The 19838-nt window shown below is 55.4% G+C and overlaps 1 protein-coding gene across 1 annotated transcript; it reads right to left on the reverse strand.

Annotated features, from left to right (window-relative positions):
* Nucleotides 1–2595: 2595 nt before the first annotated feature.
* LOC144950401 (gamma-aminobutyric acid receptor subunit rho-1-like) lies at nucleotides 2596–15531 on the reverse strand. The gene is made up of 8 exons (XM_078880516.1): nucleotides 15498–15531; nucleotides 9523–9590; nucleotides 8869–9092; nucleotides 7639–7721; nucleotides 5416–5556; nucleotides 4679–4831; nucleotides 3791–3987; nucleotides 2596–2919 (listed from the first exon to the last, which is right to left on the reverse strand). The coding sequence occupies exons 1-8, from the start codon at nucleotides 15514–15516 to the stop codon at nucleotides 2596–2598; spliced, it is 1209 nt and encodes a 402-aa protein (XP_078736642.1). The 5' UTR covers nucleotides 15517–15531.
* Between the last annotated feature and the right edge of the window lie 4307 nt (nucleotides 15532–19838).

Here is a 19838-nt window from a genome sequence, read left to right on the forward strand (position 1 = left end):
TCTCGTTGGCAGCCCCAACAGTCTGGAACGCCATCATCCCTCTGCACATTCGCAGCATCATCTCAATCGCCTCCTTCAAGAGACTTAAAAACTCGCCTCTACAGTCACGTGCTTTCGAGCGACTCTGAGCTTGGCTCCGCGCCTCTGAGTTGCGGCCACTACGTCTGCAAATTTGCGCGCGTTACAAATTGAACTATTATTATTATTAACGTTTTTGGCGACGTTGAGAGTGGCGAGTAGCCAAGAGGGGGCCCATAAAGACCACGAATATTGATTAATGTTCAGTTTGCGGGGGGGGGGGGGTACGACTATACGGCTAGCAGTCACTGAGAGTGGGAGGTGGGGGGGCAGCTGCCTGCCTGCCCCCATTACGTTCCCAAGCGATACCCGTGACTCTGCGGACCTCACACGGTCACTGTCATCATAATAATAATAAACAACGTCGATCGTTTACGCAGGGAAGCCTCGCCGTGCCTCCAGGCTGTACTTAGGGGGCGGGAGGCGCCGTCTCTATTGAGATGTCTTGCCAATCCCATCTGAAATCGGGAGAGTTTTCCTTCGCGTGGCAGGAAAAGCGGAGGAACCCGGAAAAAACCCATGCGCGTACGGAGGGGGACAATTTGCAACGCTCCGCACGGATGGATTCAAGAGTCCATTGCTGTACCACCCCGACTTCTGGTCACCTTGCATCGGCTGGCCTGTAACAACCTGGCATCCTCTAGCAAGTCTCAAATCCAACGACGCGTGGCCGTGTCACAGATGGCTTGTTCCCTCGCGAGAAACCCACTTGCTTTACTGCCTTGCTCACGCCACTGCTTGTGGAGGGGCTTGTCGGGGAACAACTCTCGAGGGGTACCTTGGCCTACTCTTCTACGACCGCCCAGATCTCTTCGAAGACGTGTTAATATCCCCACTCTACCCCGCCGCACACGACCTGACGATCATACGCCGGAGACTGCGGTGTAGTACCCACGACTGGGTGGACAGGGGTGGGGGTTAAGACTTTTATAAACTCCTTTCTACTGCCGTGCCCGGAGATCCGGGTCAGACCTCTGGATTTCCAGTCCAGCGTGCTAATCGTTGGCCCCTACAGCATCCTCAAGAGTAATGCTGCCACATTTCTTCGGGAGGCTCAGCCGGGTCACACGGTGAGCTGACAGCCTCTCCCTTCGCCACGGTGGTGAGATGTTAACTACCTCGCCTGGTGTACAGGAGGTCGTGGGGTGCGATCCCGACCCTGATGCCTGCTGCTGTATATTTGGAGTTTGCGTGTCTCTCTCTCTCTCCCCATGGTCGCGTGGATTTTTCTCCGGGTCCTCCGGTTTCTCCCTCCGCATTTGGCTGCTATAAATGTCCACGTGATAAGCCACCTCATTGGGATATAATAGGCAGATCACTTACGGAAAAGAGCGATATAGCTCAGTAGGCCTTACCTGGTAGAAAAAAAAAGTACGAGTGAAATAGTTCTCCAGCCCCACCCACTTTTCCATGTGCCACACCCACTCAGTGCATTGGCCCCGCCCACAGATCATGTAGCCCCGCCCACTGATCATGTAGCCCCGCCCACAGTTCATGTAGCCCCGCCCACTGATCATGTAGCTCCACCCACTGACCATGTAGCCGCGCCCACAAATCATGTAGCCCCACCCACTGATCATGTAGCCCCGCCCACTGACCATGTAGCCCCACCCACTGATCATGTACCCCCGCCCACTGATCATGTAGCCCCGCCCACTGACCATGTAGTCCCGCCCACTGCCCATGTAGCCCCACCCACTGATCAGGTAGCCCCGCCTACTGATCGGGTAGCCCCGCCCACAGATCAGATAGCCCCGCCCACTGATCAGGTAACCCCGCCCACTTATCAGGTAGCCCCACCCACAGATCATGTAGCCCCGCCTACCCCCATATCACGAGTGAAGCATAATGCTGGTAAAATGTACAACCCGGACAAAAATTGACATTTTCGCAAAGAGCTTCGGGAACACGAGGACATCCGTTCTGAAACCGCCGCCGATTGCTCGTGGCATATCAGGTTATCCATAGCAGTTTTTAAATATATAAATGTGTCGTTAAACCCGCCACCACCCGACACAGCCAGCTGGTAAGGCCTGTCACGTAATCAAAACGTGCCAGCCAGTTTACCCTCCAGCACGCCGGTTGCGTGCTGGAGGGTAAACACACAACATGTACTACTCGAGTACTTGTGACCTTTCCATTTCGAAAAGTGTATTGGTTTAGCCATGTTTGTTTGTTGTAGTACAGGGTTAGACTGATGGCCTTAATCTAAGTTGTCTTGTAGTTGTTGTTGTTTGACTTGCATCCCACTGGGATTTTTGCACACAGCGTTGGTGCACGGTGCTTTTTTCTGCAATATTTTGCTGTCTTTTCTTGGATTTTCTGTTTGCACTTAGTCACATATTCACTTTAAGATGTTTTTTTTGTTCATGTTTTTTGTTTGTTGCGGTCGCACCCGATTCAAGAGCCGAATGGCTCACAGGGCTACACCTAATAAATGAACCTGAACTTGTCAGGGTGTGAGGCGGCGTGCGGCCTCACGCATTCCCGGCCCTCCCAGCCGCCGCTGCCAGGCCGCTAGGACAGCACGGCCCAGTAGACGACGTTGAAGAGGATGTACGACGCGGGGAAGAGAACTCGCGAGTACGAGTCGATGGCGTGCGACCGCTGCAGGATGACGTCGCCTGCCCGGGCCAGGCACTCGCGCTGCCGCTCCAGGTAGCGCCCGCCACGGCCCAGAACGCCGCGCCCGGCGGTGCCGCCGCCGCCGGGTGGGGCGGATGGGGCCGCTGGTGCCGGCGGGTCGCCCAGCAGGGCCATCGAGCCGCGGTGGCCGCCGGGACGGGCCTGCGCGTCGTACGGCAGAGGCACGGGCTGCAGGGAGACGCAGGCGTTCATGATCTGGGGAGGGGGAAGGAGGGGGGAGAGACGGAGGAAGAGAGAGGGAGGTGGCGGGGGGCACAGTCGTCTGTGGGGTCTGTGCAAGGCTGATGGATAATTCGCTGGTCCTATCCCTACTACCACCCTACATTTAACCCTTCACCCCTATTCCTATCCCTATGACCATCCCCTAACCCTACCACTTATACCGTCTCCTACCCCTATCTCCATCACTATCACCATTCCCGAACCCTACATTTAACCCTTCACTCCTACCCCTATTCCTACCCCGATCAACAGTCCCTAACCCTACCACTTATACCTTCTCCTAATCCGATCCCTATCTCTACTTTTCACCTATCCCTACCCCCAACACCATCCCTATAACTTGCCCGAATCCTTCCCCTAATCCTTCATCCTTGCCATACCTCTACGCCAGGGGCCAGCAATTCGCGGCTCCGAGGTGCATGCGGCGGCTCTTTGAGGACCGCCGCCTCGTGGCGTTGTTTGTTAAGGACACCCACCCATCGCGCAATCACCGCAGAGCGTCGCTGCGCTCGAAATATCGATTTGCTTTTTCGTCATTCAGACGCTGTCTTCTCGACAGACCTGCTCTCCACCTGAGGACGGCTGCTTGCGTTGTGGCCGAAACGTCGTGAGAATAATTTTATTATGTTTTATTTTTATTACTTTATTATTTCCATTCTACGTGACTTTACCGAAAGAACCAAGAAGATGATATCGATTTGCCTTTTATTTTTGTCCACCAAAAATTCGAAAACAAAAAACAACGACGACCCCTGGCCTACACCCTACCACATCACTATCCTTAGCTCTCACCACCACCGCCCCCTCACTACCACCGCCCCCCCTCCCGCGCCGCCATCCTCACCCTCTTCCAGGCGCAGCGCTGGCGCCGCTCCTGCAGAGTGCTCAGGTAGTTGATGGCCGCGTACTCGAGCACGGAGAGGAAGACGAAGACGAAGCTCGTCCACAGGTAGACGTCCACCGCCTTCACGTAGGAGACGCGCGGCATGGACGCGTTGACGCCCGTGATGATGGTGGACATGGTGAGCACGGTGGTGATGCCTGCAGCGGGGAAGAGACACGGGGGAGTTGACGCCCGTGATGACGGTGGACATGGTGAGCACGTGGTGATGCCTGCAGCGCGGGAGAGACACGGGGGAGTTGACGCCCGTGATGACGGTGGACATGGTGAGCACGTGGTGGTGCCTGGAGCATGCATGTTGAACTTCTTTCGCATCATACGTAGCCATTCGTGCTAATCGGAGGTGCGGGGGAGACGCAGGGAGACACTGGCATGGTGATGAGCACCATTATGATGCCTGGAGCAGCGAGATGCGGAGAGGCACGGGGGGACACGGAGAGACACGGGGAGCGTCGGTGAACGAAACCCATGATAAGGTCGCACTCATTACACACAGAGTTCTTGCCACAAATCAACCACGACACCTTCCTCATCTCGTCATCATCACGCAAACTCCGGTCATCCCCGCAGCAGCTTTTTGGCTAACGATCGAACAAAGGCGGCGGTGGGGTCACCGCATCGCGCGGCGCTTTCAGATGCGCTTCTGCAGCCGTCCGGAACGCCCTTGCCTTCCAACACCAGCACGGTTGGCTACGTACGGCGCGAAAGAGATCCAAAGTTCGTGCGCACGAGACGCAGGGAGGGACACGGGAGGGACACGATGGAGACGCGGGCGAGGGACAACCGCGGGCACCGGTAGTGCCGACGCGGTGAGAGGGGGTTGGCGCTGACCCAGGGAGACGCGAGCGGGGACGGCGCGGCGGTCGATCCAGAAGGAGACCCAGGAGAGCATGACCATGAGCAGCGCGGGAAAGTAGGTCTGCAACAGGTAGAAGAAGACGTGACGGCGCAGGGTGAAGCTGATGAAGAGGCGGTTGTACCAGCCTGCGCACGCACAGAGAGACAAAGATCCCCCGTGTAGCCTTGCCAGATTGTTGGGGCAAGTGCTGTTAGCGAGCACATATGAAGGGCGGCACGGCACAGTAAGGGGGTGGGTGGCCAGCACCACGCCCGGCCACCTTTGTCTCCCCTGGTGGCGATGTTTACACACCACGCCAGGTACTCGTTTGAGGCTGAGTCAACCTAAACGCACGCACGCACACGAAGCATGGGACACACGCACACACATGCACGCACGCATACACACAAAGGCATGGGGAGAGGGACACGGGAAGATGGACGACACACGTGGGGAGAGGGAAACGGGGAGGGGGACGTGGGGAGAGGGACACGTGGAGATGAACGACACACAGGGAGAAAGACACGGGGAGGGGGACGTGGGGAGAAGGACACGTGGAGATGAACGACACACAGGGAGAAAGACACGGGGAGGGGGACGTGGGGAGAGGGACATGTGGAGATGAACGACACACACGGAGAAAGACACGGGGAGGGGGACGCGGGGAGAGGGACACGGGGAGATGGACGACACACGTGGGGAGAGAGACACGTGGAGGGGGACGCGGCACCTGTGCTGCTGTAGAAGGCGAGGCGCGACGTGGTCATGAACTCTTGGATGAGGAACTGGGAGAGGGAGATGTCCTCGTCCATGGAGAGAGAGGCGTTGCCGTTTTTCCAGTAGAGCATCAGGTCGTCCTCCGTGTAGGCATCTGCACGTCCCCCGCACATCGCGGCACGCGTCACTCGACCTCCCCGGCGGCGTTTCGTTTTGTCAACGCCGGAACCCTCGGTCGCAACGGTGTCCCCAGGGGAAGAGAAATCCTAAAAGCCAGGCGATGCCGGTGATGAGACTCATTAAAGTTCGGTTGATTTTGTTTAACCCGGTGAGAAGTCGAGAGACCAGGTTTAGTCTCATTTGCGTCGCAGTGGCGAGACGCTAACTATCTCCCGTGGTATACAGGAGGTCGTGGGTTCGATCCCGTGTCTCTCTCCCACAGTGGTAAGATGTTAACTACCACGCGTGGTCTACAGGAGGTCGTGGGTTCGATCCCGTGTCTCTCTCCCACAGTGGTAAGATGTTAACTACCCCGCGTGGTCTACAGGAGGTCGTGGGTTCGATCCCGTGTCTCTCTCCCACAGTGGTAAGATGTTAACTACCACGCGTGGTCTACAGGAGGTCGTGGGTTCGATCCCGTGTCTCTCTCCCACAGTGGTAAGATGTTAACTACCCCACGTGGTCTACAGGAGGGTCTGGGTTCGATCCCGTGTCTCTCTCCCACAGTGGTAAGATGTTAACTACCACGCGTGGTCTACAGGAGGTCGTGGGTTCGATCCCGTGTCTCTCTCCCACAGTGGTAAGATGTTAACTACCCCGCGTGGTCTACAGGAGGTCGTGGGTTCGATCCCGTGTCTCTCTCCCACAGTGGTAAGATGTTAACTACCACGCGTGGTCTACAGGAGGTCGTGGGTTCGATCCCGTGTCTCTCTCCCACAGTGGTAAGATGTTAACTACCCCGCGTGGTCTACAGGAGGTCGTGGGTTCGATCCCGTATCTCTCTCCCACAGTGGTAAGATGTTAACTACCCCGCGTGGTCTACAGGAGGTCGTGGGTTCGATCCCGTGTCTCTCTCCCACAGTGGTAAGATGTTAACTAATAGTAGGTTTTTACCCTTTTAACTGGTACAAAACTGACACCTTTATTCAAGGCATCATGTTTGCAATGACCACAACACAAGTAGTCAAAAAAGCAAACAAAAAGAAGCAACTCTGATAAGGATGATAATATGCACTGTCCTTGAAGTTGATTGGCCCACACCCGAGACGGCTTTCTTTAGAGCCTAGTCTCCATTGGTGTAGGATGTTAACTACCCCGCGTGGTCTACAGGAGGTCCTGGGTTCGATCCCGTGTCTCTCTCCCACAGTGGTAAGATGTTAACTACCCCGCGTGGTCTACAGGAGGTCGTGGGTTCGATCCCGTGTCTCTCTCCCACAGTGGTAAGATGTTAACTACCCCGCGTGGTCTACAGAAGGTCCTGGGTTCGATCCCGTGTCTCTCTCCCACAGTGGTAAGATGTTAACTACCCCGCGTGGTCTACAGGAGGTCGTGGGTTCGATCCCGTGTCTCTCTCCCACAGTGGTAAGATGTTAACTACCCCGCGTGGTCTACAGGAGGTCCTGGGTTCGATCCCGTGTCTCTCTCCCACAGTGGTCGTGTGGATTTTTCTCCGGGTCCTCCGGTTTTTCCCTCCACATTCAGAATCGCCGTGCATTGGGGAGTATTTGGCTGCTGTACATTTCCACACAATAAGCCCCGTGACGATTTTCGTGACGATTTTCGTGACAATTTTCTTGACGATTTCCATGACGATTTTCGTGACGATTTCCGTGACGATTTTCGTGACGATTTCCGTGATGATTTTCGTGACGATTTCCGCGACGATTTCCGTGACTATTTTCACGACGATTTCCGTGACAATTTTCGTGACAATTTTCGATGGTAAATTTAAAATCCCCGACTCATTACACCCGGGTATGTCCCGCAACCTCCTGCCAGTAGCGAGCGCCTTTGACGCTTCACGTGATGGGCTCGAAGTGTACCTAGCCTGGCACAAGCACTTTGGTGACGTGACCACAACTAAGTGGCGAATGGCGGCTGTAGTTGCTGTTGCTGTTGTGTTGGTATCCAAGTCAACCCTTCAATGTAATAAACACGGTTCAGACCGATCGTCAGCCTATCCTATCAATTGATGGTCTATCCACGAACCCTTCCCCTCATCCCAACCCGAACTCACAGCTCTCCAGCTCCAGGGCGCACGTCTGCGTGTCCAGAGGGAACCGGCTCAAGTCCATGTTGCACATAGCCGTCACCGTTATCCTGCATGACAACAACAACAAAAACAACAACAACAGCAACAACAGCAGCAACAGCAACAATAACAACAACAAAAACAACAACAACAAAAACAACAATGACAACAACAACAAAAACAACAATGACAACAATGACAACAACAACAAAAACAACAATGACAACAATGACAACAACAGTAGCGGCAACAACAACAGAAATGGCAACAACAACAGCAGCAACAATAATAATAGCAGCAATAACAAGACACAATAGTACAGTAGTCAATGTCAACCCAACGTTGAAGGTCTCCCCACAAAAGTTGTTGGTCGTGGTTATGGTTGAGGTGATGCGGTTATGGTTGAGGTTTTGTGGTAATGGCTCTGCTTAGATTGTGATTGCTGTGGTTAAAAATGTGGTTGTTGAGTTTGTGTCATTATAGACGGCCCCGTCTAGACGTACCGCCCCACCCAGACGGCCCCGTCTACACACACCGCCCCACCCAGACGGCCCCGTCTAGACACACCGCCCCACCCAGACGGCCCCTTCTAGACATACCGCCCCACCCAGACGGCCCCGTCTAGACACACCGCCCCACCCAGACGGCCCCGTCTAGACACACCGCCCCACCAAGACGGCCCCGTCTAGACACACCGCCCCACCGAGACGGCCCCGTCTAGACACACCGCCCCACCAAGACGGCCCCGTCTAGACACACCGCCCCACCGAGACGGCCCTGTCTAGACACACCACCCCACCAAGACGGCCCCGTCTAGACACACCGCCCCACCCAGACGGCCCGTCTAGACACACCGCCCCACCGAGACGGCCCCGTCTAGAAACACCACCCCACCAAGACGGCCCCGTCTAGACACACCGCCCCACCCAGACGACCCCGTCTAGACACACTGCCCCACCAAGACGGCCCCGTCTAGACACACCGCCCCACCCAGACGACCCCGTCTAGACAAACCGCCCCACCCAGACGGCCCCGTCTAGACACACCGCCCCACCCAGACGGCCCCGTCTAGACAAACCGCCCCTCCCAGACGGCCCCGTCTAGACACACCGCCCCACCAAGACGGCCCCGTCTAGACACACCGCCCCACCCAGACGGCCCCGTCTAGACACCAAGAAGGAGGCCCGGTCGTCACGGGAGACGCGGGGCGCTCACCTCATGCTGTACAGGACGCGCCCCTCGGGGTAGACACGCAGCATCACGTTGTCGGTGGTCGTGTCGTGGATGAAGGAGCGCTTGGAGTGCACAAAGAAGACGTCGGGCACCCAGATCTTCTTGACGAGGCGGCTGTCGAAGGTCATGCTGCGGTTGCTGGAGCTGGGGAAGGCCAGCCGCTCGTCCCGCCACGTGTGGCGCACAAACAGCGTCATCGTGAAGTCCTGCACGGTGCAGTCGTCGTTGGCATCATCATCGTTGGTATCATCATCATCGTTGGCATCATCATCATCATCGTTGGAATCATCGTTGGCATCATCATCATCATCGTTGGCATCATCATCATTGGCATCATCATTGGCATTATCATCATCATTGGCATCATCATCATCATCGTTGGCATCATCATCATTGGCGTCATCATTGGCATTATCATCATCGTTGGCATCATCATCATCAACGTTGGCATCATCATCATCATCGTTGGCATCATCTTCATCGTCAATCGGTCGAGCACTGGACCCCCCCCCCCCTCCCCGTCAATCAACCCCGGCAGCCCTACGTGGAGCGTGTCGCAACGCGGTGAAGGGTGAGCGAAGGGGGGACGAGAGCGAGGGTGAGTTTGCCGGTGAGCGGGCGTTGCGTCCTCCTCACCATGTCCACCTCGGAGATGCTGTCGATGCTCTCCACCTGCACGTCGAGGCCGACGGGGATAGCGGGGCCTGGCGGGACCACACAGCATTCACCGTCACCGCGACCGCTGCTACAGCGTGGATGCTGGAGCAAAGGAGTGCCGTACAACAATTCATTTTTGCCTCGTTGGCCCCTTCCTGCCCAGAACGCGGCCCTGAAAGACCAATCGCTGTGCACGTCTGTAGGTCTCTCAGCAGGGCTGTGGGTCTCTGTGTCTGTGGGTCTCTGTGTCTGTAGGTCTCTCAGCACGGCTGTGGGTCTCTGTGTCTGTGGGTCTCTGTGTCTGTGGGTCTCTGTGTCTGTGGGTCTCTGTGTCTGTGGGTCTCTGTGTCTGTGGGTCTCTGTGTCTGTAGGTCTCTCAGCACGGCTGTGGGTCTCTGTGTCTGTGGGTCTGTGTGTCTGTGGGTCTGTGTGTCTGTGGGTCTCTGTGTCTGTGGGTCTCTGTGTCTGTGGGTCTCTGTGCTGTGGCTCTCTGTGTCTGGGTCTCTGTGCTGTGGCTCTCTGTGTCTGGGTCTCTGTGCTGTGGCTCTCTGTGTCTGTGGGTCTCTGTGTCTGGGTCTCTGTGTATGTGGGTCTCTGTGCTGTGGCTCTCTGTGTCTGGGTCTCTGTGTATGTGGGTCTCTGTGTCTGTGGGTCTCTGTGCTGTGGCTCTCTGTGTCTGGGTCTCTGTGTATGTGGGTCTCTGTGTCTGTGGGTCTCTGTGTCTGTGGGTCTCTGTGTATGTGGGTCTCTGTGTCTGTGGGTCTCTGTGTCTGTGGGTCTCTGTGTATGTGGGTCTCTGTGTATGTGGGTCTCTGTGTCTGGGTCTCTGTGCTGTGGCTCTCTGTGTCTGTGGGTCTCTGTGTCTGGGTCTCTGTGTATGTGGGTCTCTGTGCTGTGGCTCTCTGTGTCTGGGTCTCTGTGTATGTGGGTCTCTGTGTCTGTGGGTCTCTGTGCTGTGGCTCTCTGTGTCTGGGTCTCTGTGTATGTGGGTCTCTGTGTCTGTGGGTCTCTGTGTCTGTGGGTCTCTGTGTATGTGGGTCTCTGTGTCTGTGGGTCTCTGTGTCTGTGGGTCTCTGTGTATGTGGGTCTCTGTGTATGTGGGTCTCTGTGTCTGGGTCTCTGTGCTGTGGCTCTCTGTGTCTGTGGGTCTCTGTGTCTGGGTCTCTGTGTATGTGGGTCTCTGTGCTGTGGCTCTCTGTGTCTGGGTCTCTGTGTATGTGGGTCTCTGTGTCTGTGGGTCTCTGTGCTGTGGCTCTCTGTGTCTGGGTCTCTGTGTATGTGGGTCTCTGTGTCTGTGGGTCTCTGTGTCTGTGGGTCTCTGTGTATGTGGGTCTCTGTGTCTGTGGGTCTCTGTGTCTGTGGGTCTCTGTGTATGTGGGTCTCTGTGTATGTGGGTCTCTGTGTCTGGGTCTCTGTGCTGTGGCTCTCTGTGTCTGTGGGTCTCTGTGTCTGGGTCTCTGTGTATGTGGGTCCCTGTGTCTGTGGGTCTCTGTGTCTGTGGGTCTCTGTGTATGTGGGTCTCTGTGTATGTGGGTCTCTGTGTCTGGGTCTCTGTGCTGTGGCTCTCTGTGTCTGGGTCTCTGTGTATGTGGGTCTCTGTGTCTGTGGGTCTCTGTGCTGTGGCTCTCTGTGTCTGGGTCTCTGTGTATGTGGGTCTCTGTGTCTGTGGCTCTCTGTGTCTGGGTCTCTGTGTATGTGGGTCTCTGTGTCTGTGGGTCTCTGTGCTGTGGCTCTCTGTGTCTGGGTCTCTGTGTATGTGGGTCTCTGTGTCTGTGGGTCTCTGTGTCTGTGGGTCTCTGTGTATGTGGGTCTCTGTGTCTGTGGGTCTCTGTGTCTGTGGGTTTCTGTGTATGTGGGTCTCTGTGTATGTGGGTCTCTGTGTCTGGGTCTCTGTGCTGTGGCTCTCTGTGTCTGGGTCTCTGTGCTGTGGCTCTCTGTGTCTGTGGGTCTCTGTGTCTGGGTCTCTGTGTATGTGGGTCTCTGTGCTGTGGCTCTCTGTGTCTGGGTCTCTGTGTATGTGGGTCTCTGTGTCTGTGGGTCTCTGTGTCTGTGGGTCTCTGTGTCTGGGTCTCTGTGCTGTGGCTCTCTGTGTCTGGGTCTCTGTGCTGTGGCTCTCTGTGTATGTGGGTCTCTGTGTCTGTGGGTCTCTGTGTCTGTGGGTCTCTGTGTATGTGGGTCTCTGTGTATGTGGGTCTCTGTGTCTGGGTCTCTGTGCTGTGGCTCTCTGTGTCTGGGTCTCTGTGCTGTGGCTCTCTGTGTCTGGGTCTCTGTGCTGTGGCTCTCTGTGTCTGTGGGTCTCTGTGTCTGGGTCTCTGTGTATGTGGGTCTCTGTGCTGTGGCTCTCTGTGTCTGGGTCTCTGTGTATGTGGGTCTCTGTGTCTGTGGGTCTCTGTGCTGTGGCTCTCTGTGTCTGGGTCTCTGTGTATGTGGGTCTCTGTGTATGTGGGTCTCTGTGTCTGGGTCTCTGTGCTGTGGCTCTCTGTGTCTGTGGGTCTCTGTGTCTGGGTCTCTGTGTATGTGGGTCTCTGTGCTGTGGCTCTCTGTGTCTGGGTCTCTGTGTATGTGGGTCTCTGTGTCTGTGGGTCTCTGTGCTGTGGCTCTCTGTGTCTGGGTCTCTGTGTATGTGGGTCTCTGTGTCTGTGGGTCTCTGTGTCTGTGGGTCTCTGTGTATGTGGGTCTCTGTGTCTGTGGGTCTCTGTGTCTGTGGGTCTCTGTGTATGTGGGTCTCTGTGTATGTGGGTCTCTGTGTCTGGGTCTCTGTGCTGTGGCTCTCTGTGTCTGTGGGTCTCTGTGTCTGGGTCTCTGTGTATGTGGGTCCCTGTGTCTGTGGGTCTCTGTGTCTGTGGGTCTCTGTGTATGTGGGTCTCTGTGTATGTGGGTCTCTGTGTCTGGGTCTCTGTGCTGTGGCTCTCTGTGTCTGGGTCTCTGTGTATGTGGGTCTCTGTGTCTGTGGGTCTCTGTGCTGTGGCTCTCTGTGTCTGGGTCTCTGTGTATGTGGGTCTCTGTGTCTGTGGCTCTCTGTGTCTGGGTCTCTGTGTATGTGGGTCTCTGTGTCTGTGGGTCTCTGTGCTGTGGCTCTCTGTGTCTGGGTCTCTGTGTATGTGGGTCTCTGTGTCTGTGGGTCTCTGTGTCTGTGGGTCTCTGTGTATGTGGGTCTCTGTGTCTGTGGGTCTCTGTGTCTGTGGGTTTCTGTGTATGTGGGTCTCTGTGTATGTGGGTCTCTGTGTCTGGGTCTCTGTGCTGTGGCTCTCTGTGTCTGGGTCTCTGTGCTGTGGCTCTCTGTGTCTGTGGGTCTCTGTGTCTGGGTCTCTGTGTATGTGGGTCTCTGTGCTGTGGCTCTCTGTGTCTGGGTCTCTGTGTATGTGGGTCTCTGTGTCTGTGGGTCTCTGTGTCTGTGGGTCTCTGTGTCTGGGTCTCTGTGCTGTGGCTCTCTGTGTCTGGGTCTCTGTGCTGTGGCTCTCTGTGTATGTGGGTCTCTGTGTCTGTGGGTCTCTGTGTCTGTGGGTCTCTGTGTATGTGGGTCTCTGTGTATGTGGGTCTCTGTGTCTGGGTCTCTGTGCTGTGGCTCTCTGTGTCTGGGTCTCTGTGCTGTGGCTCTCTGTGTCTGGGTCTCTGTGCTGTGGCTCTCTGTGTCTGTGGGTCTCTGTGTCTGGGTCTCTGTGTATGTGGGTCTCTGTGCTGTGGCTCTCTGTGTCTGGGTCTCTGTGTATGTGGGTCTCTGTGTCTGTGGGTCTCTGTGCTGTGGCTCTCTGTGTCTGGGTCTCTGTGTATGTGGGTCTCTGTGTCTGTGGGTCTCTGTGTCTGTGGGTCTCTGTGTATGTGGGTCTCTGTGTCTGTGGGTCTCTGTGTCTGTGGGTCTCTGTGTATGTGGGTCTCTGTGTATGTGGGTCTCTGTGTCTGGGTCTCTGTGCTGTGGCTCTCTGTGTCTGGGTCTCTGTGCTGTGGCTCTCTGTGTCTGGGTCTCTGTGTATGTGGGTCTCTGTGTCTGTGGCTCTCTGTGTCTGTGGGTCTCTGTGTATGTGGGTCTCTGTGTCTGTGGGTCTCTGTGTCTGTGGGTCTCTGTGTATGTGGGTCTCTGTGTCTGTGGGTCTCTGTGTATGTGGGTCTCTGTGTATGTGGGTCTCTGTGTCTGTGGGTCTTTGTGTCTGGGTCTCTGTGTATGTGGGTCTCTGTGCTGTGGCTCTCTGTGTCTGTGGGTCTCTGTGTCTGGGTCTCTGTGTATGTGGGTCTCTGTGCTGTGGCTCTCTGTGTCTGGGTCTCTGTGTATGTGGGTCTCTGTGTCTGTGGGTCTCTGTGCTGTGGCTCTCTGTGTCTGGGTCTCTGTGTATGTGGGTCTCTGTGTCTGTGGGTCTCTGTGTCTGTGGGTCTCTGTGTATGTGGGTCTCTGTGTCTGTGGCTCTCTGTGTCTGTGGGTCTCTGTGTATGTGGGTCTCTGTGTATGTGGGTCTCTGTGTCTGGGTCTCTGTGCTGTGGCTCTCTGTGTCTGGGTCTCTGTGCTGTGGCTCTCTGTGTCTGGGTCTCTGTGTATGTGGGTCTCTGTGTCTGTGGCTCTCTGTGTCTGTGGGTCTCTGTGTATGTGGGTCTCTGTGTCTGTGGGTCTCTGTGCTGTGGCTCTCTGTGTCTGGGTCTCTGTGTATGTGGCTCTCTGTGTCTGGGTCTCTGTGTCTGGGTCTCTGTGTATGTGGGTCTCTGTGTCTGTGGCTCTCTGTGTCTGTGGGTCTCTGTGTATGTGGGTCTCTGTGTCTGTGGGTCTCTGTGTATGTGGGTCTCTGTGTCTGTGGGTCTCTGTGTATGTGGGTCTCTGTGTATGTGGGTCTCTGTGTCTGTGGGTCTCTGTGTCTGTGGGTCTCTGTGTATGTGGGTCTCTGTGCTGTGGCTCTCTGTGTCTGGGTCTCTGTGCTGTGGCTCTCTGTGTCTCTGTGTATGTGGGTCTCTGTGTCTGTGGGTCTCTGTGTATGTGGGTCTCTGTGCTGTGGGTCTCTGTGTATGTGGGTCTCTGTGTCTGTGGGTCTCTGTGTCTGTGGGTCTCTGTGTCTGTGGGTCTCTGTGTCTGTGGGTCTCTGTGTCTGTGGGTATCTGTGATGTGGGTCTCTGTGATGTGGGTCTCTGTGCTGTGGGTCTTTGTGTATATGGGTCTCCGTGTAAGTGCAACGAAAAGAAGGAATGGAATAATGTGGGAGAGGCCTTTGCTCGACCGACAGCAGCAACAACAACAACATGCAACACGCAATCGTGTAAAAATCGCATTACAATAAATAATGCATTATACCGAGTAAAGCACAGTCCGCGATAACACGCGAGACGCGTACGCAGGCCTGAACAAAGACTGAGGCGTGTCGGTGGCATCTAGAAGCATCCGGCAGCATCCCACCCTTGCGTGACGATGACGCTACGCCGAGGCAGCCGTTCGACCGCTTATTCCTACTCGCACGGCGACGTCGTTCCGGTCACTCGATCGCGTTACATTCAATTCGCGTCGGCGTCATTAAAAAAACACACACGCTTTCCCTAACACAATCGCAATCGTCGTCGCGTTACGACCGATTGGCGTCGTGAAATACACCGGCAGAAGGGACCGTACCCCAGAGGTCGCAACCGGGTACCCGATACCCGTACCCTACCCGATACCCGGCTACCGGGTACGGGTACCCGTTTGCGACCCTGGTGCGGCCGGGTACGGGTAGACCGTGAGTCACTGGTGAGTCACCGTTTGTCGCTCATTTCCCAACGTCTTGTCTCTTCTCACAATTCAAGTTCCTAGAATCAACCCACCCGCGCCTGCAACAAGGCTTCATCCCAGAGGTCGCAATCAGGTACCCGATACCCGTACCCTACCCGTACCCGGCCGGGTACGGGTAGGGTACGGGTACGGCCAGGTACGGGTACCCGTTTGCGACCCTGGTGCGGCCGGGTACGGGTAAGGAATCAAAACCCGTTTGCGACCTCTGGCGTACCCCCAAAGCCGGGCCTCATAGTGAAGTCGTGCTCCCCGATCCGCAGCTGTTGCTCGGACTTGGTGGTGCGGCTCCGCGCCCCGTCCGTCCGCCTGCCGTGGCGGCTGGGTTAGCGACGGGGTGGGGGGGGGGAGAAAAAGACACGGGGAAGGTCACGGGGGGTCACGGGGTCACATTTTAAAGCAACGCACTCCAAAGTCGCGGCCACAGTTGTCAGCGTCGTCGTCGTCGTTATCAACAAACAATCCCACGTTGGATGGAAGCCTCCCCAAGCTGTCTCTGTCTCTCACGGCTTCAAGATGCCACAGTGAATCCACGATGCGTCAGGTGACACAGGATCGGCGAGGGGGGGCGGAAATTGAATAGGGCCCCCCATATTTAAATCCTTCCTTGCACAAGCGGCCCATGCTAACTACGCGACACCTGAGTTTGTTTGACACGGTGATAGAGAGGGTTGCCACCTTTTCGAGTTTGAGCCGGAGAGTCCGGAGGTTGGCACACGTGTTCAGGTGGCATGGATTGATTTGTGACTGAGATCTGCTAGCGGGCGTCGTCCCGTTTGACTTTATTGCAGGAAGAACTGCACAGTGTTGATAACGGACCTCGAGTGCCGACTGAGAAATGTGTCTGGGTTTGGGCTGTGGAGAATTTTCTGCCATTCACCCACCCACCTATCCACCCACCCACCCTCTCATCCACCCTCTCACCCATCCACCTATCCACTCACTCACCCACCCTCTCCCCCACCGACCCTCTCACCCACCCTCTCACCCACCCACCTATCTACCCACCCAACCTTTCACCCACCCACCCTCTCACCCACCCTCTCACCCACCCACCTATCCACTCACCCACCCTCTCACCCACCCTCTTACCCACCTATACACCCACCCACCTATCCACTCACTGACCTATCCACTCTCCCACCCAATCACCCACCCTCTCACCCACCCACCTATCAACTCACCCACCCTCTCACCCACCCTCTTACCCACCTATACACCCACCCACCTATCCACTCACTGACCTATCCACTCACCCACCCAATCACCCACCCTCTCACCCACCCACCTATCAACTCACCCACCCTCTCACCCACCCACCCACCTATCCACCCACCCTCTCACCCACCCACCCTCTCACCCACCCACCCTCTCACCCACCCTCTCACCCACCCACCTATCCACTCACCCACCCTCTCACCCACCTAAACACCCACCCACCTATCCACTCACTCACCTATCCACTCACCCACCCAATCACCCACCCTCTCACCCACCCACCCTCTCACCCACCCTCTCACCCACCCACTAACTCACACACTCACTACGGATGCCACCTGTCCGTGGTTAACCAAGAGAGTCTGGGAATTGGCATCTGTATTCGGGTGGCAGCAGGAACTGATTCTTCCGGCATAAATAAATATTCTTATCCGAGTGGTAGCAGGAACTGATTCCCCCCAGTATAAATATTCTGATCTGGATGGCAGCAGGAATTAATTCCTCCGGTATAAATGCACGGGTCGGCTACGAACGGTGGTGCAAGAAGCTCAAGATGCACGTGCATACCATAATTAAATATTCCAATTCTGTACTCTGGTTTTTTCGGTAAAGTCACCTATATAAACACGTTGACTCGTAATAACTCTCTTCACACGCCTCAGTCATTTTGCTGGAGCAGTCAACACCTGATGACGGTTGCTTGTGTTGATTCCGAAACGTCGTGATTTAATTTACTTTCTCTTCTTCTTGGTTCTTTCGGTAAAGTCACGTAGAAGGGAAATAAATAAAAAACATAATAAAATAATTCTCACGACGTTTCGGCCACAACGCAAGCAACCTGAGGACGGCTGCTTGCGTTGTGGCCGAAACGTCGTGAGAATAAATAATTCTCACGACGTTTCGGCCACAACGCAAGCAACCTGAGGACGGCTGCTTGCGTTGTGGCCGAAACGTCGTGAGAATTATTTTATTATGTTTTATTTTTTTATTACTTTATTATTTCCCTTCTCCGTCACTTTACCGAAAGAACCAAGAAGTTGAATCCCTGCAGTCACGAAAGCTTTAAATCGAAATTTATTTTCTCTTCTTTACCCACGTGACTTTACCGAAATAACCAAAGAGTATGGACCCTTGCAGTCGCGAAAACTTCAAATCTAGAATTCCAATTCTGATCTGTGTGCAAGCCCGGAGAGCGGCGTGTTTGCTGTGTACGCGACGCAGCTCCGATGACGGACGCGAGCTCCGCCGGGTTCGGAACCGTCGGTGGCCCACCAACGACCGCGCCGCACGGCCGCACCTCAGATGAGGGGCGGAGGGCACCGCCGGGGTCGCCCGCTCGCCCGGCGGCGCCGGCCGCGGCTCGCGCCGGCACGCCACGGCGGTCACGCCGGCTAGGAGGAGCCACGCCAGCCGCAGGGCGCGCGCCATCACCGCCGCCCCGGGACGACTCGATCCGGCGCCACGACCCCCTCGGCTGCCGGCCGCCACCAACCCTGCGGAGCGATCGAACCCCGCCGCCTGTGTGAAAGAAACGAAATGAAGGAGCAGGAACGAAAATGACGCGTAACTTCAACGGCATTGGATGAATGCGAGCGCATTCTGGAACCGGCTTCGACGTTCATCGCCTTATTGGGAGAAGCAGGTTTGAACAAACGATCCTTGTGGTGGTACCCCGGTGTACCAAATAACACTAAATGGCCGAGGCAATTCAATATTTTATTTCTGGGACACTATTTTTTCCCAGGGGTGTACTCAACTCCGCGACTGGGGCACCGATCAATCCGAAATCGGTGGTGCCACTCCGCAATGTCGAAACGCCAAACATCAGCATGACAAAATCCGTTGTCGAAAAATTAATCGTGTACAGCTCGTCGAGATGAGTCGATGGCCGCCATCGCCGACCATCGACAGACTAACAGTGACTGCTTCACGGACATTGTGCGAGAGCCGGGGCACTACGGTTCCCCCGGGGTACCGCCATGAGGTTCAAATGTTGTCTAACTGTCAGGTGGTCTTCTTGGTTCTTTCAGTAAAGTCACGTAGAAGGAAAAAAAAAAACATAATTAAATAATTCTCACGACGTTTCGGCCACAACGCAAGCAGCGGTCCTCAGGTGGAGAACAGGTCTGTCGAGAAGGCAGAGTCTGTTCTCCACCTGAGGACGGCTGCTTGCGTTGTGGCCGAAACGTCGTGAGAATTATTTTATAATGTTTTATTTTTATTATTTTATTATTTCCCTTCTACGTGACTTTACCGAAAGAACCAAGAAGATGAATCCCTGCAGTCACGAAAGCTTTAAATCGAAAGGTCAAGTGGTCTTTAGGCAAGGACTGGTTTCGACATCGTCTCGTCAGCAGAGTCAGGCTCGCTTAAACCGATGCCGGTGACCTGCTCGATGTTGAGAGGGCGAGGACCTTCTCAGGAAGCCGTGGCTCGCGCGACGTGTAACAACACTTCATGTGTAGGGAAATATGTGTGGAGGCGTACCGCCTGCTCAATGACGACGCTAATGACACGGCCAATGTTAAACACGTACTTTCAAGAGGTTGACTGAGGAATGCATGGAGTTGTGTAACATACGCAGGTCAAAGACAAGCATTCAAACCGGGCTCGGCCAGGCTGGACACGCCAATGGCTTTACGGGCGTGTACATTAAAGACCGGCGTCTGGCTTTATTTATGATGAGGGGGAAAAAAACTATTGAATGTAAAAAAAGTGAATCATTCAGGCACCGCTTTTGGTTGTCAATCCCACCGGTGACATCGACGCACTGTGACGGTCACCCGGTACACGTGACCCACGCTGGTGCCACGCTGCTTTGATGGGTTTGTGGTTAGAACCAACGTTGGAGCCAAACGTCGCCCCAACGTTGGAACCAAACGTCGTCCCAACTTTGGAGCCAACGTCTTTCCAACGTCGGCGCAATGTTGGAACCAAAGTTCCGCCGACGTTGTAATCAACGTTTTCCGAACGTTGGGACCAAACGTCGCCCCAACGTTGGAACCAAACGTCGCCCCAACGTTCGCACGCCGTCCGAAAACCGCGTGTCCGAAGTCAAACGGCACAAATCCCCAACTCGCGCCCCCCTCACCTGCTCACGTGCGCTCTCGGTCCGCCTCCATCTCCGTTTACCGCCACCACGTGGTGGTGGTGAAGGTGTTCGCGGTGTCGTGGTGTCGATGATCGTGATCGTGGTGTTGGTCGCAGACACGCAGCCTCATGCCCCAGCGGGTGCAGTAACCCTCCTCCTACTCCTGCTCGAGGCGGATTGACGATAAGAGCCTGCGCCTCTCTTGGCGATGGGAGTCAGCGGCTCTAATCGGCTTTGTCGGTGAAATCC

The sequence above is a fragment of the Lampetra fluviatilis genome, chromosome 57 (genome assembly GCF_964198595.1).
Source record: "Lampetra fluviatilis chromosome 57, kcLamFluv1.1, whole genome shotgun sequence".
NCBI classification, from domain to species: domain Eukaryota; kingdom Metazoa; phylum Chordata; class Hyperoartia; order Petromyzontiformes; family Petromyzontidae; genus Lampetra; species Lampetra fluviatilis.